This window comes from Erpetoichthys calabaricus, chromosome 8 (genome assembly GCF_900747795.2).
Source record: "Erpetoichthys calabaricus chromosome 8, fErpCal1.3, whole genome shotgun sequence".
Lineage (NCBI taxonomy): Eukaryota > Metazoa > Chordata > Cladistia > Polypteriformes > Polypteridae > Erpetoichthys > Erpetoichthys calabaricus.
Window position 1 is genome coordinate 38,067,695 of NC_041401.2, and position 25,856 is coordinate 38,093,550.

The 25,856-nt window shown below is 41.6% G+C and overlaps 1 protein-coding gene across 7 annotated transcripts in view; it reads right to left on the minus strand.

Moving 5' to 3' along the window:
- fmnl2a (formin-like 2a) overlaps positions 1–25,856 on the minus strand; it is a 363,272-nt gene that overhangs the window by 99,832 nt on the left and 237,584 nt on the right. For all 7 annotated transcript variants that reach the window (XM_028806468.2, XM_028806470.2, XM_028806471.2 and 4 more), the window contains exon 4: positions 9,079–9,155. In XM_028806468.2, coding sequence (XP_028662301.1) covers positions 9,079–9,155 — 77 coding nt within the window. The remainder of the gene's footprint in view (positions 1–9,078; positions 9,156–25,856) is intronic.

The window sequence follows — 25,856 nt, forward strand, 5'->3', positions numbered from 1 at the left end:
TTTTTGTTGACTTTGCATCTTGCAGAGAAAACGTTTAATTTTCTCTGAATATTTTATGAGTTGATTAAACATTTATGCATCACCAACCCTCATTTTCCGGATTTTGTTTTCTACCATCTTACAAATACGCTTCACATTTTTATGTTTTTTTTAACATGCAAAAAGTGAATGTTTTTCTATTTAAAATGTGCTTTCACAGTAAATTCTCCCTGTTTGGGAGTTTTTCACGCCATCTTGTAAAGTGTGGTGTACTCACACCACTGAGGAAATTCCCTGCATTCATGTGGCTTTCTGTGGTGTTATCTTTACTGTTGGGTTACTGCTAATAAAACTCAATTGTTTTGTAAAGACACTCTCTGTTAAGTGGGCACAGTATATAGTGTCTGCAAGGTCAAGCTATGGGGTAACAGAGAACAGACATCTCAGGACAGAGAACTGAATTTAAGCAGGAACATGGATGGCAGTTAGCGTACAATGCATATCTAAGGAGCATGGAAGGGTCTCAAAGATCTGTCATGAGAGCATTGAAACAATGTTTAGAAGCAGCCTAGAAATTAGGGGAGCAATGAAAGTAAAGAGTTCTACGAGACTGCAGAGGGCCATAGCAGCTGTATCCTTTTGTTCCAGTGATCTTCTAACTTGCTACTAACTGAACTTCTCATAGGGCGGCACGGTGTCGCAGTGGTAGTGCTGCTCCCTCGCAGTAAGGAGACCTTGGTTCGCTTCCCGGGTCCTCCCTGTGTGGAGTTTGCATGTTCTCCCCGTGTCTGTGTGGGTTTCCTCCGGGTGCTCCGATTTTATTCCCACAGTCCAAAGACATGCAGGTTAGGTGCATTGGCGATCCTAAAATTGTCCCTAGTATGTGCTTGGTGTGTGTGCGTGTGCCCTCCCCAGGGTTTGCTTGCTGCCTTGCACCCTGTGTTGGCTGGGATTGGCTCCAGCAGACCTGTAGTTAGGATATAGCGGGTTGGATAATGGATGGATGGATGAACTTCTCATACAGTCAAATGGCTTTGTAAACCATCTTAGAAATGAATAACAGTGCAACTTTACAGTCTCTTTGAATGTCAGAACAATGGACATTGCTGTTATAGCTTTATAGTGCATTGTAATCCTTTTAGTTCTCTTGTTTGGTAAGAAATTTAACTTTTTCTCTTTTTTTTATTTACTACCCAGAAATTATCATAGGGGTATCAAATATTAAGTCAACAGGCAGTTAACTAATAACTGGCTACCATTTTCACCAGTATATGTATTCATTAAGGTTGGAATGGTGGTGCAGTGGTTAGTGCTGCATCTTCACAAACCCAACGCCCAAGTTCAGATTACCAGCCTTGGGGTCTCAATTATAAAACATTGCATGACTTTGAGTATGAAAATACACAGACACCAAAAAACAGGAAAATGCAGATTTATAAAACCTACCTCACACACATTTCTCACAATATATCCTTTATAAATTACAATTATCATGTAAATGTGCGTTTGTGAATGCGCCTGAAACCCTGCCTGGTTTCGCCCTGAAACAACCATACATGCACCATACATGCTGCAAACCCCTATTGGCTGGTAGTGCAGCCACATGATGCATCCAGTAGTGCGAGACAGAAGTTATCGTCTGTAAACTACAGACACAAGATGAACCTTTATTAGGTGGCTTAAGAGTGGGTGTCAGCAACAAGCACAAATATGTTGAATGGCACAGCATTACTGCTGCTGTAAATGTCATGAGCTCCAGCCACACCATACCTGAAATAAAAACAAGAAAGGTCCGCTTTCTGGTGATGAAGCGGCTCAATAGTCACTGGTAGAGCGTGCGTGTAACAAGAGGAGGAAAAAAGCACGTCTACACTCTCTGATGTCGATCTGCGAATGGCATCTGTAATTGGAGATGCCTTTTTATGCCCCATTATGCAAGAGCAGTCCTGATGATTGCCAGTCTCATCCTGGCATCACAGATGACTTGCATCTTAATAGAATGTCACTGCTTACAGTTAACAAAGCCAGCTTCGTTCTCGCTAGGTGCCCTTATTGTAATATGAGTGCATTAAAGGGCTTCGATTACATTAGGAAAACAGACACTGCTGCACACGGCCTTTTTATGTTGGTAACAACATGTTATATTACTGTGCAACCGCACCATACAAAAACTGGATGTAGCACTTGGTCATTTGGTTAAAGACCTCCAGCGCAGGTACAACAGGTATTCTAAACTAAAGGAGAAAAAAAATGTTCTTCCGTGCAAATACGCAGCATTGGTCCTCTTAAAAGAGAAGTAAAATACAGTCTGTACATCATACTCATCACAGTTGAGCTTTAATGTGTTTGTCACATCAACGCACATTATAATAACAGCTAGGTGATATAATTTATGCATGCAAGTTGTCATTTATTTCATTTGACTGCATTTCCGATATAATCATCATCATTTCCCAGTTTCTCTGAAATATTGCGTACGCATGGGTCAGAATTTCTGTAAATATATATATACAGTGGTGTGAAAAACTATTTGCCCCCTTCCTGATTTCTTATTCTTTTGCATGTTTGTCACACAAAATGTTTCTGATCATCAAACACATTTAACCATTAGTCAAATATAACACAAGTAAACACAAAATGCAGTTTGTAAATGGTGGTTTTTATTATTTAGGGAGAAAAAAAAATCCAAACCTACATGGCCCTGTGTGAAAAAGTAATTGCCCCCCTGAACCTAATAACTGGTTGGGCCACCCTTAGCAGCAATAACTGCAATCAAGCGTTTGCGATAACTTGCAATGAGTCTTTTACAGCGCTCTGCAGGAATTTTGGCCCACTCATCTTTGCAAAATTGTTGTAATTCAGCTTTATTTGAGGGTTTTCTAGCATGAACCGCCTTTTTGAGGTCATGCCATAGCATCTCAATTGGATTCAGGTCAGGACTTTGACTAGGCCACTCCAAAGTCTTCATTTTGTTTTTCTTCAGCCATTCAGAGGTGGATTTGCTGGTGTGTTTTGGGTCATTGTCCTGTTGCAGCACCCAAGATCGCTTCAGCTTGAGTTGACGAACAGATGGCCGGACATTCTCCTTCAGGATTTTTTGGTAGACAGTAGAATTCATGGTTCCATCTATCACAGCAAGCCTTCCAGGTCCTGAAGCAGCAAAACAACCCCAGACCATCACACTACCACCACCATATTTTACTGTTGGTATGATGTTCTTTTTCTGAAATGCTGTGTTCCTTTTACGCCAGATGTAACGGGATATTTGCCTTCCAAAAAGTTCAACTTTTGACTCATCAGTCCACAAGGTATTTTCCCAAAAGTCTTGGCAATCATTGAGATGTTTCTTAGCAAAATTGAGACGAGCCCTAATGTTCTTTTTGCTTAACAGTGGTTTGCGTCTTGGAAATCTGCCATGCAGGCCGTTTTTGCCCAGTCTCTTTCTTATGGTGGAGTCGTGAACACTGACCTTAATTGAGGCAAGTGAGGCCTGCAGTTCTTTAGACGTTGTCCTGGGGTCTTTTGTGACCTCTCGGATGAGTCGTCTCTGTGCTCTTGGGGTAATTTTGGTCGGCCGGCCACTCCTGGGAAGGTTCACCACTGTTCCATGTTTTTGCCATTTGTGGATAATGGCTCTCACTGTGGTTCGCTGGAGTCCCAAAGCGTTAGAAATGGCTTTATAACCTTTACCAGACTGATAGATCTCAATTACTTCTGTTCTCATTTGTTCCTGAATTTCTTTGGATCTTGGCATGATGTCTAGCTTTTGAGGTGCTTTTGGTCTACTTCTCTGTGTCAGGCAGCTCCTATTTAAGTGATTTCTTGATTGAAACAGGTGTGGCAGTAATCAGGCCTGGGGGTGGCTACGGAAATTGAACTCAGGTGTGATACACCACAGTTAGGTTATTTTTTAACAAGGGGGCAATTACTTTTTCACACAGGGACTTGTAGGTTTGGATTTTTTTTCTACCTAAATAATAAAAACCATCATTTAAAAACTGCATTTTGTGTTTACTTGTGTTATATTTGACTAATGGTTAAATGTGTTTGATGATCAGAAACATTTTGTGTGACAAACATGCAAAAGAATAAGAAATCAGGAAGGGGGCAAATAGTTTTTCACACCACTGTATACACACACTCCCCCATCAAGTTTTATTTTAGAAACTGCGACGTTTACGTGGGAAGTTCCGTACGCATATTTTGAGGCTCTTTTTGTGTGTACGCACGCAAGCTTTATAAATGAGGTCCAAGATCACCATCCGCACATTCTCACTGTTCCTGCATGTCTTTCCTTCTCAATATTCCGCTTTTTTTTCTCTTGCACCCCAAACATTTGTGTTTTAGGTTAATTAGCAGTTTTACGTTGGCCCTGTGGATGTGTGGATGTATGCATGAGTGGGCCCTGTAACTGACTAGTGACCTCCTGGTTCCTGCTGGTTATGCCTTGTAGAGAAAAGGCAGATGTTATTAAGATTGGGGTATTGGAAGGTAACACAGAATGGGAGTGAAGTTCCTTACAATAAGTCCATCTTCCCTTCTGCAAAACATACAATCAGAAAATGAAAAACATTGTCGGGAAATAATAGTGAAAAGTCTGCCAACAGGTCAAAAATAACAAGAGCAAAGGACGCACATCTTAAATAGCTGTTGTCCAATTCTTGCAGCATTCTGGGTATTATTGTTATCACAATAGACTAGGCTAATGATAGAAAAAGGTGGCACCCCTGACAAAAGAAAAATGCTATTGCACAAAAACGCATAATAACATTTAACTGCTCAAATATAATTTTTTGGAGTAAAATAAGTTAGAATCAGATTCCCCAGGTTAGGAAACCTCAGATTAGATCCATACTTTCTGTTAATAATACTATAAACCCACAAAAAATGTAAGAAAAACACCAATCATATCAGTGTCTTACTATCACTACGTTTACACCAGCACTCGTACTTTGTAGTGAGGAAAATAAATACTTCAGCTGTGAATTACTTCAGCTGTGAACGGCTTTCACAGTTCAAAATGTAAGCAGTGATCATCTCAAAAAAAGTCAAAAAGAACTGCAACCAAACACACAAATTTAGTCACTGAACAAGCAAAAGTTGAAAACGGAACTATTTCTTAAATTGAAAAACTTGACTTTCACTGAGTACAAGGCCTCCCATTGCATAAGACCATGTGATCACGCCCCTTTGATGTCACACAAGTGCGCACATGTAGGCCACGCCCCCAGTGAAGTGTGATGTCATAGAAGCCAAGCCTCCAAATGTTGACACTTGATGTCATAACTGTGCCATTCAACACAAAGAAAAAATAAAACAAAAACAATAAGATTTCATTTAAATTTTGCATTTCTTTTTCTGAAACATTTTTTTTCTGATGAGGGTGGGTCAGCCCCGTCTTCACTCTCTCAACTCCCCACAGATTCCAGCACTTCTTGGGGAATTCCTAAGTTTTCCCAAGCCAGTCGAGAGATATCCTCCCTCCAGCATGTCCTGGGTCTGCTGTCGAGACTCCACCCAGTGGGATATGCCTGGAGCAGCTTTAGGGGGAGTTTCTTACGACATGCCCAATCTGCCTGAACTGGCTCTTCTCGATCTGTAGTAGCAGTAACTGTACTCTGTACTTCTTCCAAATCGATGAGCTTCTCAATCTGTGATGGGAGTGTCGGCACAGCCATCCTCCAAAGAATCCTCATTTCTGCAGCCTTAATTCTCAGTCTCATTCCTTCAGTCACTACCCACAATTCAAGACCACAGCTGAGGACACTAATGTCACCTGTGTTCTGCCACTTCCTATGAAAGGCAGACAAGTATTGATGGAGAGGAATCAGGTGGCAAAATCAAAACAGGCCAAGTTTGTTGCTAAAAGTTCACACAACCAAGCTAAAGTACTGGGACACTAACCAGGAGTCTAAGTCAGCAAGACACACGCAGGAATTCAGGAACCAGGGTAGCTCGAGAAACGTACTAGAGTCTTTGTTTTATTTTTGAATTGTATCCGTAAACTCGGATGAGCAGGAATTGCCTGACACTGGCCTGTTTACCATTGCTTACACACCTTCTGCAGTCATGTCTTAGCAAGGTGGCAGCAACTGCTAACAAAATTACCCACAATATGGCTCTGGTCATCAAAATCCAAGATGGAAGACGCAAAAATATTATAAACATCATCAAAACGATGTTCAATTAACAAATAAATGCAAACTTGGATTGAGCACCCTCAAAAACCATTACAGAAAATAAACATTTTACTCTAACGGCAGAGGGCAAAAAAAAAAAAACTTTTCTAATTAACCATTCATAACAACCCTAACTGATTAAATGTGTTTGTGAATGTAATGTTAGTTTGAGTGTTCACTTTTAAATAGCTTTTCAGGAAAATGTAGAAAAAATAAAGCAAAAAACTGAGGTGTGGTAGTGTGCTGTAGGCCAAAGAAAATGTGCCATCTTTTTCAGAAATACAAAATAAATAAAGAAGAATGATGAGCAGAAGATGGTGAATAATAAACAACACTGTAAAAAATCCAAGTTATAGATTGACTGCATTCTTTATACCACATTTTTAATTTTTTGATTATTATATTTCTACATGTTTATTGTTTTATTTAAGAGTATGACAGTGACATCATCACAGAACCATTTTGGAATGCTTTCTAATGCAATCATCGTCATTCTGTGTTATCTTTATTTGATTTCTGGTGATTATGCATATTGCTGGTGACATGAAGACACTGTGAGGTTTCTGAACTCTTTTAGGACCCCCCCCCTCAATGGGACAACACACCAAAGCACGACTGCTGCATCTATGGAGGACTGCCTGTCCATTGCCGAGGCGACCACAGGGTCGCAGTGCAGCAGCATAGCGCTGCGGAAACAAATCTGAGCCAATTGAGAACGCGCTTATAAGCGCCGGTCGTCGATGGGTGGTGTAAGGAACATTATAAATGCAGGGAACAGTATAACTTGGCCACTAACCTGGCCCAGACTATGCCCGTTTGCTGTGTCTGTGTATTGGAGAGTGGTAGCTCCCGTTGCAATAAATAACCGTGCTGTTCCTGTTTTAAGTTGAATAAAGCTGGTTTTGCTAAAGTACTGAGACTCAGCCTCGTGTTTTGTGGTGCAAGACAGTAACTCACGCGTCACACACATGATATCAGTTACATGCTGTGTCATCACACTCTACCTTTATAGGACAGCACCATGTAGCAGTCATTAAAAACAAATTAGCTGGGGGAAAGAAAACCAATTTAGTTTAGGAGCTCCTCTGTTAATGACTATGCTTCATTGTTAATGTTCTGGTTTTGATGTCTTTGTTCAGTTTGAGCTTCTCAGATTATTGATTTTCAACCTGTCTTCTAAACTTGCCTTTTCACCTACAATACTTTCCATTCCCTGGTGCAATCCTTAAAAAAATCAAACTTTACGGTGTCTTTCAGCCTTAGGCATGTTGTGCTCAAAGAATTTCATTATAAGCACATTCAATTACAATGGACATTTTTTTTTGTCTCAAGTTTTGCTTCCTGAAAAAATGTACTGAATATGATAGACAGTTTCAAGCAGAACACAAATATACTTTCAGATTGATTGCACCATGTAGGAATTTAGAAAAGCATGAAATTAACTTTTATTGAATTTAGAGTGTTTAATCAGTTAATACTGCTAACATACTGCATTAGCTCAGTTGAGATAAAAAAATGTTTTAATTTTCCTTTGTACTCATCATCTGATGCTTCTTATTTCAGTCTCTAGGAATAGTTGGCCAGCATTGATGGATTCCACTTGCCCCTTTTCCATTATTGTAATGTGCTAGTGAAACCTTGCACCACGTTCGTTACTGTGTGAATGGAGACGATGAACCTTCAGTGACATGCTGCACGTCATGGTTTTGTACACTTGAAGCATTTTGTGAACCAGCTGGACATACTTTGGTGCTCTGCAGTTGCCAAGACAATTCTCAACAACATCCTTGCTTGCCTCCCACGCAATTTCCTTCAGGCTCCACTACCAGATTTTCAAACCGCTTGTCGTGGATGACACGTCTTATTTGTGGGCAAACAAAGATGGCTTCCTTAATCTTGACATCAGTTATTTGTGGAAATACCCTTCTCAAATATTAAACTTATTCCCCTTCCTTCTTCATTGTTTCCATAAAATGTTTCATCATTCCAAGTTTTATATAAGAAGGAGGAAAAAAATGTCTTTGCTGGGCCGACAAGTGGTTTATGTGCCACACTTTTCTGCCCTTATGAAACAGCCATTTATTTTAATGTAATGAGACTCTTCAGCATGGCTCTCCAATTCCCAAATGAAACAAAGGCACTTGGGATACCTGAGCTGCATTCCTAGTAGCAGTGCCACTACTTTTAGATCACCACAGATGTTCCAGCTGTAATTGTATATGCTGCATATACATACTGTGTATGCATACTTACAATATGAAAGGAACGCACAAAAATAGGGGACTGCAATAAAACAGTAATCAGCAGGGCAAAATAAATAAAGTACCCACAAAAGAGGTCAGGAAGCAAAATCTTTGTTGTCCAGTGATACCTGCAAGAACCTGCAAGACTATACAGTAACTACTGTGGACCTGCTCAACCAGGGCTGGACAGTCCCATCTACAGAACATGTACAGCACAGGGGTCCAGGGTGTCTGTCATTGTTGAGCCATCAAATGACTTCTGCAATTTAACTTTGCATCAGGAATAACAGTTTGACCGCCAAGGGGTAGCGAACAGCTTGGAGGCCTAAAAACATGGTGGGTAAACACCGTAAAACAAGAACAGAGATGAGGGAACCGGGGGAGCCCAGTAAAAGGATTGTGGGTCAGCCCTTGCACGTAATAACCTGGGACTGTGGTATCTGTCTGGGTAGGAGAACAGTATGTAGGTGTCACTACCTTGCTTGTCCTCACCCTGCCTGCATTTAGTAAACTGGTGGACATCTATGCCTGGAGTAGTGACCCACTGTATCATACACATAAGACTATGCAGTGAGACTGGATGGCTCCCAGAATGCAGAGCGTGTCTTCCACAGGCTACTGTAATAAAACAAACAGCACAGAAATCTGATAAACAAGCATTTCTATGAAAAACTCACCCAATGTGATTGGTCCTTAATGAAATTTCCAGTTCTCGGAGGACTTGTGTGGATTCTTGGACTCGCCTTCTGAATTTCTGACAAAAGATAACAAATATAACGGGATATATTTAGACTACTTGTGTTGTCAAGGATTTAGACCCTTTGTAAAAATAGCTCACTTTGAAATCATTTTAAAAGCACTCCCTTTCCAGATGCTTGAGCTCGCTCCGCTTGACTGACACATAGAAAAGCATCTTCCACAAGCAATATCCTGAAAGAGCTCTCAGCTTAATGTTTGCATTCCTCCCAACATCTTTTATTACAAACTGTGACCCAGTTTTTCTTGGTTTTTCTTGTTTTTTTTTTTTTTTTGGACTCGTAATGTTGTCTTCTGAAGTAATTTCCTTTTCATGAAATGCAAGATTCAACAGAGATGGAGTCTGAGATTTCACCTACTGGAGGAAAGCTGTTCCAATAATTACTGAATTATTTAACGGCATTTTAAAATCAAAATGTGATAAATATTCAGCCTTTCATTAAGGTACTCACTTTCATCTTTTTCTCTTTTTCATCCCAACTGCTGAATTTTTTCTGCTTGGCAGTCTAACTGCTATTTTAGAGTAACACTGATAAGATGGATGCTTCACAATTGCTTTTGTAATCTGTTAAGGGTGCTTATGAGCAACTCCAGCCCCCCAAAAGTAAAAAAGACCCAAGAAAGTCTAAAGTGTAAACATTCCAGAAGGATAACTAAATGGAAAGAAAATAAAGTATAATAAAAGCCTTCTGCTTGCCTATACACCAAGGGCCTCATGTAAAAAAACCTTGCTTAGATTCCATAGTAAAATTTGCTTTTGCTAGAAATGCAAAAATGGTGTACACACAAAAACGATAAAGGATTTATAAAACAGAATCCATGCCTGGTCCCACACCAAGTTCCTTGATAAACCTCAAATGAACTTGAAACTGCGTGCTCATGTGTACACTTTTAGCCCCTCCCCATCACCTCCCACCAGCAGCCATATATGGGGTAAAAACACCTTTTTTGAATATTCATGACCTAATTACCATATAAATTTGACCAAATCCCCCAGTAAGGTCTTTCCTTTCAAACCATGAGAGAACAGAGGAAACAAAACTTCAGTGAATATGAACTTGTGGTATTACTGACATTTGGTGGAGTTTAAGAAGTGGCCAAGGGGAACTAGAGCCCCCCCACCCAAGTGGATGCTCTATGTTACTAAAATAAGGCATAAATAAAGGATATCTTTTCTTCATTTTTTTAAGGCCAAAGTAAATGTAAATATGTTAATAATCAATGAATTGGGGGCCCAGTGACACAGCAATAGTGCTGCCATCTCGTACTAAGGACTCTGGGGGTCACACCCTGATTGAAGTTTGCATGTGGGCTCCAGTTTGCTCCCACAGTCCAAAGACATGCAGATTAAGTTAACTGGTGATGCTGAATCGTCCCGTGATGAACGTGTGTATATTTGTGTGTTCACCCTGTCCAAGGGTTGCTCCTGCCTGCCTGTGCCTGTTGCTTGCTGGGATAGGCTCCTTCTGCCCCAGATAGATGGATCAACAAACAATATATTTCGTCCTTCCCTAAGTAACTCTCTCTTCACGTTGCCTATTCTGAAAACAGATCATGAAATACTGTGTACAATTCCAATTGCAGGATAGTTTACTGTTTTAGCTTTAGCTTAAGAGAGGTTACTTCAACTTGTACATGTTGTAGTCAGTATTTTCCTGTTTTACACACCCAAAAGTTGCTTTCGACTGAACAGATCATCAGTAGTCAATGCTAGAGCGATTTAAACGGTATTGCACACATGCCAGCGCTTAGGCCTGCTTGTACAAACAGAGGTGCGGTGGCCGGAGCAAACCTGCATCACACATACCACTGTGACAGAATATTAAAAAGAAACAAAACAAAAAAAGTCCTATCTGTCTCTTTGATGAAACAAATAAATAGCAGAAAACACTCAACCTTCAAATCAGAATGTTATGCTATGCAGACATTTTCTAACTTCTTAAAAGCATAGGAGAGTGCTTATTTTGCCACAGTTAAAATATGAAGACAAAAAAAAAAAAAACTTAAAAACACAACGTCTTCTGTCATTTAAACACTTTTCACGGTATTTGTGTCCTTTTTCATGATGATGACCGCCATCTAAGCCGATTTCAATGTTTAAAGCCGTCCTCTTGGAGTTGTGTGCTGAATTGGAGGCTACATTACGGAGACCACCCTGCAGAAATCACACGATCCTCTGTTCTGCTACAGGCTTAGAACAACTGGGATCAGAAAATGGATGGATGGATGGAGAGACATCAGAATGTGACTGATGCATCATTGAACTGTGCAATAAAACAAGATTTTCTGTTCATTTTACCGTCTTGCCTCCTGCTAAAATGCTAACACCAAAAAGATCTGCGTAAGACTTATGGATGGTTGAAACTTTCTGTAACTTTAAGATACTTTCCATACCAAGTTTGTGTTTCATAAAATCTCGCCTGTGAATAAGAAATGGCTTGAGGCCTCAGGTGTCCTGGTCTATCACATGAGGTGTCTGGTCTGATTCTCACAAATACGCCAACCACACTCTACTGCTCGCCTTTCTTTATCACAAACTGTCATAAAGATCCAGTGGAATACATTTGTTGAGCACTGGTAAATAGTCTTAACCAGGGTCTGAGCTGGGAAACACTGGTTTAAGGAGTAGTTTCCTGTTTTCTTCAGAATATACTGTAACAAGTAAGCCCGCAATTCGCTAGCGAATCGGAAATCCAAGAATGGCAATCAGTTTGTGTTCCGTCCGATATCCGGATGGATGACATATCATGGAGGGTGGGTGCGTTTGGGGAAATGTCATTTAATTACATAAGTATATCTGTAGTAAAGCGGTTTCGTTTTGTGGAGACATGATTCCGCTGCCTTTGCTGACACCGACTGCTGGCAGAGTGGAGCACAGCAAGTTCAGTTTACAGGTTGTGGTGTTCGTGCGCCAGCCACTGAGTCTGGGAAGCCGCTGGGTTAGAGTCTGTGACCGTTATGTGATCTATATTACTGGCACAGTGGATTGGAGCAAGTGTAGCTCACAGGTTGTGTTGTTTGGGCGCCACCTACTGACTCTGTGAAGCCGCTGCGTTTTGGGAAGCCGCTGCGTCTGACTCTGGGGCTGGCGCCACGGCGCATTACGTTGTGTTATTTGGGCGCCACCTACTGACTCCGGGAAGCCGCCGCGTTTTGGGAAGTCACTCTGTTTGACTCTGGGGCGGGAGCCGCCGCGTTTTGGGAAGCCACTGCGTTTGACTCTGGGGCGGGTGCCAAACTGAATGACCGTTATGTGATCTCCATTACTGGCACAGTGGATTAGAGCAAGTCTAGTTTACAGGTCGTGTTGTTCGGGCGCCACCTACTGATTCTGGGAAGCCGCTGCGTTTTGAAAAGCCGCTGCGTTTGACTCTGGGGCGGGCGCCAAGGCCACAGTGCGCATGCTCCTTGGTGCGTCCGCCATGCATATATTAACTGTGGTTTAGTAAGGTAGATCAGTTAATGTAATTTGTTATTTTTATTTATCATTTTATTCCATAGACACCGCCATCGTTTGGGTTCTGTTGCATAGATGCCTTTCCAGGTTGTCAGGGGAGCAAATATAAACATCCTACTATTGGTAAGATGGACTCAAAGCAAAACTAAACACTTTGTGTGCGTGTCTCTCTTATTCATCCCTGATCTTAAATTCTCCTTTTCTCTGTGATTCCCAGTTTGGCTCTGATTCTGGAATTTCAGTGTAGCACTGACTTTCAGCTTCGAATTGACTCTGGTCCCTGGCTGCATTTCATTTCCTGGTCCCGTGTGTTCAGTTTCTTTATCACACACTCATCGGCTTTTCTACCTTCCTTGCTTCTGTCAACCAAGCCCTTTCCAAACTCTCACTCCCCGACTCCAGATTCCAAATTTGCAAACCCTGGTGTCTTACTACTTTAGAGTCCACCTCAGGATCGACTTCTGGGGCCCCTGAAAACACAAAGTCCCTTGGGTGCCTGAGCAGAGCTCCCCCTAGTGGCCCCAGGTGCTCCATAAACTTGTACTGGTGATGCCGAGGGTGAGCTGATGGCCTGGACTATGCATTGCCTCTACCATCTTGGGGACCTTCTATAAAAATTTCACAGGTTTGAAGAGGAAAGGCACCTAGAAAGGGATCGTGGTGGAGAGATTAACCAGGAGGTAAGAGAATTTAAAGATTCAAACCAGAAACAAAAGTCAAAAAATGAGCTGGGGTCCGAATACCAAGAAAGACAGACAGAAAGGTTTCTTAAAATTCAAACTGCTATCCAGAAACTGAGTCAAAACAATAAATTCCACGGGCTGTTTCAGTCATTTGTTTGGAATTACTAACACTAAAGACAGTTTGTTTTGAATGTTGAATATTTCAAAGCTAGTATGTAACGTGTAGCACCTAGTCCTCTTAAACTAGCCCAGCAACAGGTGTCATCTTCATGAGCGTAAAACTTATTTTTGCCCTTTTGCTCGCCTTTTGTTATTACTTGTTTTTTTTAATGAATTCTTTAAAAATGAAGGAATGATTATTATTATGATTATTGGGCCAAAGGGTGCTTTTATGTTTTACTCCTCTTACCTTCTGATATTTTTGGTGAACGTTTTAAAGCCATTGCTCTATTTTGGGCCTGGTGCAGGCTGTGAGCCTGCCATTTGAGTTTGTGGCTTGGCTACTTGTGAAGCCTGCTCTCTGGATGCAGACCTGTGGGCAGATCTGGTCTGGCTTTTAGCTTTTTGGGGCTGGCCCCTTTTGTTATTTTCTGATTGGTAGGAATCATTATCACAAAACATTTCCATGAGGAACAATGAACAACTCATAAAGAAGCAATTAATGCTGGTTAGAGTTTCAGTGCATGAAATAGAAGAGTCACTCATGAAAGACATTAAAAACATTTCTTATATAGGCCCACACAATTATTAGAATAAATAGAGTATTTAGCCAAAATTAAGGGGCATTGGCATTCTGTAACAAATCATTCTCCATTTGAATTATAGAGACAAAACTTAAAAAAGACTGAAGAGCTGATGGCTGGTTTTCTACAGCCAAATCCATTGATTTCCAGTTCTTTACACAGGCATCTTGTGAGACCGCTTCTCATTTGGTGTTTAGTGGAGAAAAAGGGCACAACGCAGCAGCTTTGCCCAAACATGAGGCTTGTGGCATTATAGCAGTTCCACGCTCATTCATTTCAGTTAGCAGCATCAAATACAGAGATACAGTCTGTCATGCCAAATGTAAAATTACAGTATGGAAGCGGATGATTAATGTCTTCACTTAGGGCAGATATAGATGTTAAAATGCAAAAATCCATAAGGGCGTTTAAAAAAAAAAAGTTTGGGTAGGCTTAAGAAAAGAAAACAGAGAAGGAGGGCCACTCTTTATTCCACAAGTTCAACTAAAATTAGCTTTATACAGTAAGTGGTAATAACTATTTGGCTAGAATGAAGAAATAAAGAAAGAGACCATCAGAAGCACTGAAGAGATGTATTTTTACAGCTGAATTTTCGTTTAATGTCATATACAGTACAGTGGATTTAGAATGTATTCAGACCCTGACACTTTCTGCACAATTTACTGGGGTGTAGATTTAATTTTAAACTAGCTGTGCTACCTGTTTAAGGTGGGATGAAATCTATGTAGTCAATGTAGACCTCAGCATTAACATTTGCAGTACATTTATATTGGAATGTATTTTGTAATGCATCTATTAATAAAATGCATTGCATCTGACATTCCAACAGATGGCACATCACAAACACTTGTAGTAATAAAACGCATTACAAATGTTTGTGATACACAATCTGCTGGAATGCCAAATTCAATGCTTATGTCTCTGTTATATGCCATTTGGTTTGGGATTCGTAGTGTGCACAGTGTTGGAATGACAGAGAGATGGCCACCAGATGGACACACAGAAAGACACTTGTCCTTTTGTTAAGGTCTATGGATACATTTGTCATTTTACTGATCAATCTACACTAAATAACTCATAATAGTAAAAAGGGAAAACATGTTTGCAAACATATTGAAAACCAACAACTGAAATCTATCATTTTTATAAGTATTCAGACCATTTGCTGTGGCACACCAAACTGTGATCAGGTAACTGTTTGCATTAAAAATCTTTGAGATGTGTCTAGAACTTGACTGGAGTCCATCTGCTGCAAACTGAATCGATTGTCTGTCCTGTAGAAAGGCACACATCTCTGTATGGAAGGTCCAACAAAAATAATGCCATGAGGTCCAAGGAACTCTCTGAAGGCCTCTAGGTGAGGCACAGATCAGACAAGGTTATAAAATCATCTCTAAAGCTTTGAGTGTTCTCAGGAGAACAGTGGCCTCAATAACTGACATGGAAGACGTTTGGAACCACTTTGAACAGTCAATTTGAAGGTCCCTAAAGTCCTACTATCCACTACACTATTTTTTTGACTTTTTCCATGTATCTATTGTTCTCTGTGTGAAAAAAAAACCAAACTTAAATTAATTTGAAGTTACCAGCCGGTATCCACAGCACTAATTCCCTTCTTGATCCCCTTCTTCATCTCCTTCAGGGTTTCCTCTTAGCTCATACCTGCCAGAGTTTATTCACTTACTTGTCTTTATTTTTTTTCTTTCTTTCTTTTTTGTTGTTGTTGTTACAGTATGTTAGTTATTTTTGTTTATTTTTCTCTGGCTTTGTAACATCCCTAGCCACGATCCACACACGGTGTTGGGGATTTTCTAGATGAAGGATTCCATCACTTTTCTAATTTAATTCTTTGTTTTAAAGCTAGTTATTTATTTTTATTTTATCACAACGCTATCTTGTCAATGGGGTTAAAGTTCATCCAAAATGAAGCCGTTGCATCTGACTTTAGGGTCCCAAAGCTCTTTCTGTGCCTTGTCTATGCAATTCATTAAGTATTTGGACAATTTGGTTGGTTTCTGTCTGTGCCCTCACCAACATGACAGTTATGTTTGAAGTATAGCTCAAGTAAATATTGTTATGTTTATTTATTATTTAGCAATTATGCCCTGTATCTTTAAAAATTTGCCATTCTTTACGTTTTGTAGAGAGGCGGAGGTCACCCTGACGTTACTGCTGTCAGGTTCTCCTCTGCTTTTATATTGAGGTCAGAGAGGGGGAACCAGCAGTGGATCATTAAGAGGTATTCCGAGTTTATTGTGAGTATTGATTTCACTTTTTTTCTTTATCATTGCTTATCTGCTTTTGTTCTTGTTTTACTGATATTCAGATTCCATATTGGGACTTTGGACTTTCCTTTCTAGGTAAGTCCTTTTTGCCCTTATTTTAGACTTTCCTATCTTTTGTTCTCTTTTGTTGAATATAAAATGAATTCTTCAATTTATAAAGACTAGGGGGCCTTGCCCTCTGCTTGCCCACCCCCTACCCCCCAAAAGGGCACGTTATGTGTCTCTGCTGCTCGCGTTGTGAAGGGGGGGCTGAATGCACGCTAAGGAGATGCGGTCGGATTATCTGCTGGCTTTGTGCTGCTGTTGCCACCGAGCTGCGCGTTTTGCTTGTCTCGCTGCCTGTCGATCATTTAAAAGCCTGTGCAGCAGCTGTCCTTTTGTCTCACTGCCTTGTCTCGTGGGACGTTAAAGTGTCTTCCGAGAAGATCACGACTCGACCCAAGATTTTTTTATTATAATAGAGAGATTTGTTGTTTGGAACTGTCTTTGAAGCCAGTGGTGGGGCACCTCTGAGGTGTCTTTTAACATTTAATGCCAGCTCACCATTTTTGACCGGTGTAGGCCGAGGCCTGCCAGTGGTGGTTGAGTCTGGCTGCTTGGGGTGAGGCCATATCTTGGCTAACTGGAGAAGGTGAAGATCTGCTTTATGAGACTTTTAAGAGGCCTCACACCGTTTTCATTATGTTGGTGTGCTCTGTTCTCAACAATACCACACAGTTCCAGAAAGTCACTTTCCTCTAGATTTCCTCTCTTCATCAGCAGCAGTTAAATGGCCATTTTCCAGGTTTAGCCAGATTGACTGGTTGCGTCTATTTTTTTTTTCCTCATTTTGTGGTCCAATTCTTTTGATGTCATTTGAGGCCACCTCCAGCCAAGTCTTTTTTTTCTAAGACTTTCCCCAACACTAAAATGTCATTTTTTAAATTATGGAGACCAAAACCACGGATGAGGCTTCACAACCATATAAACATCCAGTGGAATGCTGAGATATATAGTGCTCATGTTTAATGGAGAGCAAGTCAAGACAGGTGAGACAAGCTCAAGAGTGCAGCCCACACTCATTAGATCAGACCTGGGATGTTGTGTGCTGTGTTGTGTTGAGGTGCCTGATGATAAGCTGAGGGAATCTGCTTGAAAGGTCCCAAGACTGCACAATATGGGCTGTCAGGAAAGACTCAAGGATCTGAACCATTTCATTTTATGTAAACAGAGAAAAAGGGGAGATATAATCCAAGTGTTTAAAATTATAAAGGGATTAAGTAAGGTGGATGCCAGCTGTTCCTCAACAACAACATCGAGCACAGATGGATGTTTTCCACACATATTTTACCAACTATTTCATCACATGGAAAACAGTAAATATACGGAAGTGGACTGTAGCTGAAGGCGGCACCTTGGAGACCTTCAGATCTCAGCTCAACAATAACTATAATATTATTATTAGAAAGTAGCCGACGCCCGCCCTAGCATATGGCGGTGTAAGAACAGGAACGGAAAACGGTGAGAAAGGAATTCAGAAATCAAGAAGAAATAAATACTTCTTGAAAGATGCAGTTGTGCGTAGGTGTTTTGGTGGAGAAGGCAGATAATGAGTCAAAAGATCTAACCCTAGAAAAAGCCGCATACAACTGACCGTGGCTGAAGACTGGTATCAGGTCTGTGCTCCGGTCTTTGGATATCCGACAGTGCATGTAGAATTTCCGGCCAAGCAGGATTACATGTGAAAGTGATAAATAAAACATCCATCCATCCATTCTCTTCCGCTTATCCGAGGTTGGGTCGCGGGGGCAGCAGCTTGAGCAGAGATGCCCAGACTTCCCTCTCCCCGGCCACTTCTTCTAGCTCTTCCGGGAGAATCCCGAGGCGTTCCCAGGCCAGCCGGGAGACATAGTCCCTCCAGCGTGTCCTGGGTCTTCCCCGGGGCCTCCTCCCGGTTGGACGTGCCCGGAACACCTCCCCAGGGAGGCATCCAGGAGGCATCCTGATCAGATGCCCGAGCCACCTCATCTGACTCCTCTCGATGCGGAGGAGCAGCGGCTCTACTCTTAGCCCCTCCCGGATGACTGAGCTTCTCGCCCTATCTTTAAGGGAGAGCCCAGACACCCTGCGGAGGAAACTCATTTCAGCCACTTGTATTCGCGATATCGTTCTTTCGGTCACTACCCATAGCTCATGACCATAGGTGAGGGTAGGAACATAGATCGACCGGTAAATTGAGAGCTTTCACTTATGGCTCAGCTCCTTTTTCACCACGACAGACCGATGCATAGCCCGCATTACTGCGGACGCCGCACCGATCCGCCTGTCGATCTCACACTCCATTCTTCCTTCACTCGTGAACAAGACCCCGAGATACTTGAACTCCTCCACTTGAGGCAGGATCTCGCTCCCAACCCTGAGAGGGCACTCCACCCTTCTCCGGCTGAGGATCATGGTCTCGGATTTGGAGGTGCTGATTCCCATCCCAGCCGCTTCACACTCAGCTGCGAACCGATCCAGAGAGAGCTGAAGATCACAGCCTGATGAAGCAAACAGGACAACATCATCTGCAAAAAGCAGTGACCCAATCCTGAGTCCACCAAACCGGACCCCCTCAACACCCTGGCTGCGCCTAGAAATTCTGTCCATAAAAGTTATGAACAGAATCGGTGACAAAGGGCAGCCCTGGCGGAGTCCAACTCTCACTGGAAACGGGTTCGACTTACTGCCGGCAATGCGGACCAAGCTCTGACACCGGTTGTACAGGGACCGAACCGCCCTTATCAGGGGGTCCGGTACTCCATACTCCCGGAGCACCCCCCACAGGATCCCCCGAGGAACATGGTCGAACGCCTTTTCCAAGTCCACAAAACACATGTAGACTGGTTGGGCGAACTCCCATGCACCCTCCAGGACTCTGCTAAGGGTGTAGAGCTGGTCCACTGTTCCGCGACCAGGACGAAAACCACACTGTTCCTCCTGAATCCGAGGTTTACATACTATGGCCATGGCATCCTGATAGTTTTGTTGCATGTATCTTGGACTTCCTGGAAATGTGGACGGTAATATGATCATTTTGCCTACACGTACGTTTTTATGTTTAGGTGTTTGCTTGCAGTGCGTCTGATAGTCCTTTGTATTGTTCCATGCGCAGGTCTTGTTGATGTAATCTGAGATAGTTGAGACACGTGCCCTCTGTTTTAACATACGCATCTACGACGTACTGTTGGAGCAGTTTGACGCTGGAGTGCAAAATACTAAATGTATTCCTCATTGCTAATCTGTATGCGTAAAATTGGCATTGAGTAAACCTTATTCGCTTGGCGGTTCTTTTATTGGGAACATGTTGTACATCTTTATGCCAGCCAATGTCTCCATAAGGGAATAAAAGTGGGGAAACCATAGGATCGCAATTCAATGTCAATGTCAATTTATTTATATAGCACATTTAAAACAACATAGGAATGCTGTGGCCAAAGTGCTTTACAATAATACAATAAAAGAAAAAAAATTCATATTGAGCGTGGAAATCTGTTTACAGGAGTTGCCTATGGGATAGATGCAAATGTCCCTTTCGGAAGGCGGTTCACCATCTTCTCCAAAGAAAATCGCTGCAACATGTGTGTGACATGTCGGGACATTGTATCGTCATAAATCCTGCCTACGGTTTTCCTTGAAAACCATTCATACAGATGCTGTTGGATTGGACTGAGCGATTTCATGAATGTGTTTGTATGATTTAGCAAAGGGGTTGATGGTTCTGAGCATGGAATCTAGTTGGAGAAGTACATTTTCGCTGCATGCAGAGTTTGCTTTATTTTGTATGCGTACTTTAGTAGCTTGCGCTGTGTCAACAACATTCAACTGTCCATATCCTGGAGCGGTAGAAGTGTTAGCGTATAGTGGAGAGATTTGGTGATAAATTTGCCCGTGTATTTTAAAACAGTATGGTCCGTGGCCAGGAGGCTGAGTTATCTGTGCACCCATGGAAGCAAACGCTAGAGAAGAGTTGTATTCTCGAATGTGTTCATGATAATTTTTAGCTTCTGATGTTTGCTGTGTAAGAAGCTGTTGTAAAGACACAGGTGGCTCCCACAAAGGTGGTAAAGCTACTTTACTGTCGTGGCAGCACCTCGAGTACTTGTTGGATGTATTACGCTCAGCAGGCCAGTATAGTGCATGACAGTGTTTGCACTGCTGGTCTGGAGTCCCAGTGTTGTACTCTTGGATGGGAAGACAGGAATGAGGTGAAGAAGTACCTGTGGTAATGGGAAGAGGATTGTGTTTATGTCTGCTGAGACTGCATTGGTTTGGAAACGTTGCTTTGCAGATGTCGCATTGCAGGAGTTGTGAATGAGCTTTATTGTGTTTAGTCAGACAATCCTGTGTAGTGAACTTCTTATTGCATTTCTGGTACTCATAGTTGTTGGGAAGAATGCCTTTTCTTGTGTTTAGCAAGTGAGGTTCGCGTTTGAAAAGTGTTGTTGCAGGAATCGCACTGGAGGAATGTGTTACTGGAGTGGGAGTCAGGTCATTTTTCAGTGGAGTGAATTTTTGTGTGTTTGTGAAGATAGTTCTGCCTTGTGAAACGTTTTGTGCAAGTGTGAGACTGAAACAATTTGTCGTTGCAGTGAATTCTCTTGTGTTTTGCAAGGCTGGGTTTTGTTTTGAAAGGTTTACTACAAATGTCGCAGGGGAAGGTTGTACCAGTAGACAAAACTGTAGTGTTTAGTGGAAGAGAAGAATGACTGAGGACTGATGTGTTGGTGTTATCAGACATTATATGCTGCTGTGGAGACATGATCGGAATCGGTAGGAGGGCTTCATAGTGGCCACTGTCCAGTTGTCCTCAGTACAGAAGGTAAATAAAGAGAGTATTTCCAGAATTGTAAATGCAAGGCGGGATGTTGGGGTCGTGTTTGAAGTAAATGACAATGGTAGCATGGAGAATCTCTGAAAGAGCTTGAATTTCAGCTTCACCACCATAAACTCCAGATGTTGCCATGTATTGATAGTACTCTTGACTTCTTGTGATAACTCGATTTGCGTTGGAAAGAACAACAGGAAGAACGTCTCCAAATCTGTCCCAATGTGATGCAACAAAATCTACTGTCCTATGTCGTAGTGAGAGTGCATTGCCTTCGTCAACCATTTGTGTCAAAAAATAACCCACTGATAGGAACAGGCAGTTGCCGGATCCTGGAATAAAGATGACGTTGTACAAAAACCCATCGACAGAGAAGATACTGTCGTTCACTTTATAAAACAGGCTTAGGAAACAACCGTCGCAGTATAACGAAAATAGCAAGGTGTATGGGTGGCCGCAGGCAGCGTGGGGAAGGGTTTGGAAGAGGACGAATAGGAATCGAGAAATGCTGTGTCGGCTGCGTGTGGGCGGGACTGGTTTTGAGGTGGAAGCAGGACGAACCAGAAGAGAAATATATATAACGGATAGGAGAGAAATTAACAACCTATCTTAGGCTGAATGGCCCGTTTCTGTCAAAAAACATCCTTGTGTTCTTAAGAGTGTAACATCATGTCTGTACTCTGGAAATAATATTAAAACAAGTGCACTAAATACAAATCTGTGTGCTAAATAAAATATTACAAGTATGTTGATTTTCTGGCTAATTTTAACTTGTCAGGTGCAGAAAGAAAGAAATAAGAAGCTTAACTAACAAAGGAGTTTAAGAAATTTCTGATCAAATGGTCTTTTAGAATAAATAATACAGGGTGGCCCACGAAAAAGTAGCCCGCGTTACTATTGTATTACTATAGTAACAATATGATGCCTCCTTTGTCGCCGTTTCCCCAGAATAACAGGACCCGGGGGCGGGGAAGCGTGACGCAAGCCGCCAACGCGGCGTCCCCCAATAAACTCGGTGGAAGGGTTGGGTTGACAAGGTGCTACGGGGAAGGATTCACTCGGCGCGCCACTCTGGCAGGAAGGCGGGCTACTTTTTCGTGGGCCACCCTGTAGTAGACATCAGGAATGAAGCTGGGCAGGCCGACTTAATAGAACTGCCTCCCTGCTCTCCTGAGCTGTGCAGCGAGTATCTCTACTGTTCAGGAATCTCACATTCCTATTTTACTTGTTTTACTTTTATTTGTTATGTGAAGGAAGCATTTCGACATACAGCATCTGGAAAGGTCAGAGTTGCTTCTGCTATAGCTCCCTGTGCAACAAGGTTCCATTAAACACTGAACAGCTGCCAGGAAGAAGAAGGGGGAGTGTGGGGAACAGGAAAGGTCATCTCGGAAAACAAAGTGGTATCTGGCACACTTCGCCAAGCACTTTTTTTTCCTCTGGTATCTGTACTTTCCTTCATTTTTATTGGTCACACAGACGTCAGCATGTGCTACAGTAGCCGGCATGTATCAACAGAAGCCTGCGAGCCAGGCACTGTTCACCACAACACAAAGTGCCAATTGTTTTAAAGGCAAAAGCAAAGGAGGACACATACTTTAGAAAAATAATAGACAAAAATTTCATTCTCTGTAAGCCATGTTTTCTTCATTTCAGCCAGTAATAATTTGATCAAAGAAATGGTTCAAGGGAGGGTGTTGTGCTGGAAAATGAGCAAGCTTCCCACAAAAAAAAATCTGTTTCTATTTTACATTGCATGAATAATCATTAAATATCACCATATGTAAAAAAATAATTCCTACTTTAGCCTCTCCTCATTGGCTCCCAGTTAGTAGCAGAAGTACTGGCTACATACAAGTCCTCCCAGCATTCCACTAGCATTACATGAGCCTTCTGATTTGACGGGCCAATACAAACACTAGACTTCATCTGAGGTAGTGCTGTCCACATTAAGTACTGTAAACAGGAGACAGCAGGGATTCTGGGAGTGAAAATTTAACACAACAGATATGACAGACAGACAGTGCCCTCCATAATATTCGGGACCTTTCTGTTCCACAGTTTAAAATTACAAATCATTCCGATGTGACTAAAGTGCACATTGCAGAATTGCATACACTTCAGTCACACCATGGCAGGCTGGAGGTGGTGCTGTAATGGTGTTGGAAATGTTTTCTTAGCACACTCTGGGCCTGCTAAAACCAATCAATCAATCAATCGTCACTCGATGGCCTATTTGAGTATTGTTGCTGACCATGTGCAAACCCCTCATGGCCACAATTTACTCACCTTCGATGACTACTTCCAGCATGATAATGCACTATGTCACAAAGTAAAAGTCGTGTCACACTGGTTCCATGAACATGACAATGAGTTCAGTGTTCTTCAGTGGTCTTCCCAGCCACCACATCTGAATGCAACAGTACAGCTTTGTGACATGAAAGTGTAGCTGACAAATCTGCAGCAGCTCTGTATGATGTGTTCATGTCGACATAGCCCAGAATCTCAAAGGGATGCATCCAACATTTTGTGGAATCAATGCCACAAAGAAGTAAGGCTGTTTGGAGAGTAAAAGGAAGCCCTACCCGGTATTAGAAGACTGTTCCTAATCAGTTGTTCAGTTTGGGTATACAAGTACAGAGCCTTGGGGAACTGAAGCCACTCCAAGCAGCATACAGCTCACAATAAATTATTAATACAATTAACCTAATTAATAAAAACATGTTGTATGCACTTCTTCAAACATTGCTGCATTAAAAAAAGTCAATCCATCTCATTTTCGGATGCTTTTTCCTAGTGAAGATTGCAGTTATTTTTAAGTCAAAATTTTTTAATGGGCATTTGTAGTTAACAGTATTTCTTTTCTTTTTTGATTAATATTGTATGCATGTTCGATATTTTTAACATGTTTATCCTAATACAGGATTGCAGAAGGGCAACTATGCCTACTGGGAAAGGGGAAAGATCGTCATAGGAACCAGGACACACGGTCCAGAAAATGGCGGCACCCAAAATATTATACAGTCATATGAAAAAGTTTGGGAACCCCTCTCAGCCTGCATAATAATTGACTCTACTTTCAACAAAGAAGATAACAGTGGTATGTCTTTCATTTCCTAGGAACATCTGAGTACTGGAGTGTTTTCTGAACAAAGATTTTTAGTGAAGCAGTATTTAGTTGTATGAAATTAAATCAAATGTGAAAAACTGGCTGTGCAAAAATGTGGGTCCCCTTGTAATTGTGCTGATTTGAATGCATGTAACTGCTCAATGCTGATTACTTGTGACACCAAATTGGTTGGATTAGCTCGTTAAGCCTTGAATTTCATAGACAGATGTGTCCAATCATGAGATATAAAGGTATTTAAGGTGGTCAATTACAAGTTGTGCTTCCCTTTGACTCTCCTCTGAAGAGCGACAGCATGGGATCATCAAAGCAACTCTCAGAAGATCTGAAAACAAAGATTGTTCAGTATCATGGTTTAGGGGAAGGCTACAAAAAGCTCTCTCAGAGGTTTAAACTGTCAGTTTCAACTGTAAGGAATGGAATCAGGAAATGGAAGGCCACAGGCACAGTTGCTGTTAAACCCAGCAGGTCTGGCAGGTCAAGAAAAATACAGGACCGGCATATGAGCAGGATTGTGAGAATGGTTACAGACAACAAACAGATCACCTCCAAAGACCTGCAAGAACATCTTGCTGCAGATGGTGTATCTGTACATCGTTCTACAATTCAGTGCAATTTACACAAAGAATATCTGTATGGCAGGGTGATGAGAAAGAAGCCCTTTCTACACTTGCGCCACAAACAGAGTCGCTTGTTGTATGCAAATACTCATTTAGACAAGCCAGATTCATTTTGGAACAAAGTGCTTTGGACTAATGGGACAAAAATTGAGTTATTTGGTCAGAACAAAAAGTGCTTTACATGGCAGAAGAAGAACACCGCATTCCAAGAAAAACACCTGCTACCTACTGTCAAATTTGGTGGAGGTTCCATCATGCTGTGGGGCTATGTGGCTAGTTCAGGGACTGGGGGCCTTGTTAAAGTCGAGGGTCGGATGAATTCAACCCAATATCAACAAATTCTTCAGGATAATGTTCAAGCATCAGTCACAAAGTTGAAGTTATGCAGGGGATGGATATTCAAACAAGACAATGACCCAAAACACAGTTTGAAATCTACAAAGGCATTAATGCAGAGGGAGAAGTACAATGTTCTGGAATGGTCGTCACAGTCCCCTGACTTGAATATCATCGAAAATCTATGGGATGATTTGAAGCAGGCTGTCCATGCTCGGCAGCCATCAAATTTAACTGAACTGGAGAGATTTTGTATGGAAGAATAGTCAAAAATACCTCCATCCAGAATCCAGGCACTCATCAAAGGCTATAGGAGACGTCTAGAGGCTGTTATATTTGAAAAGGAGGCTCAACTAAGTATTGGTGTCATATCTCTGTTGGGGTACCCAAATTTATGCCATATTTTCTGTTAATCCAATAACTTGCTCACTGCTGAAATACTACTGTTTCCATAAGGCATGTCATATATTAAAAGGAAGTCACTACTTTGAAAGCTCAGCCAACAATAAACAAAAATCCAAAGAATTAAGAGGGGTTCCCAAACTTTTTCATATGACTGTAAAATGGCATCACCATTTAACAATAAAAAATGGATTTGAGTA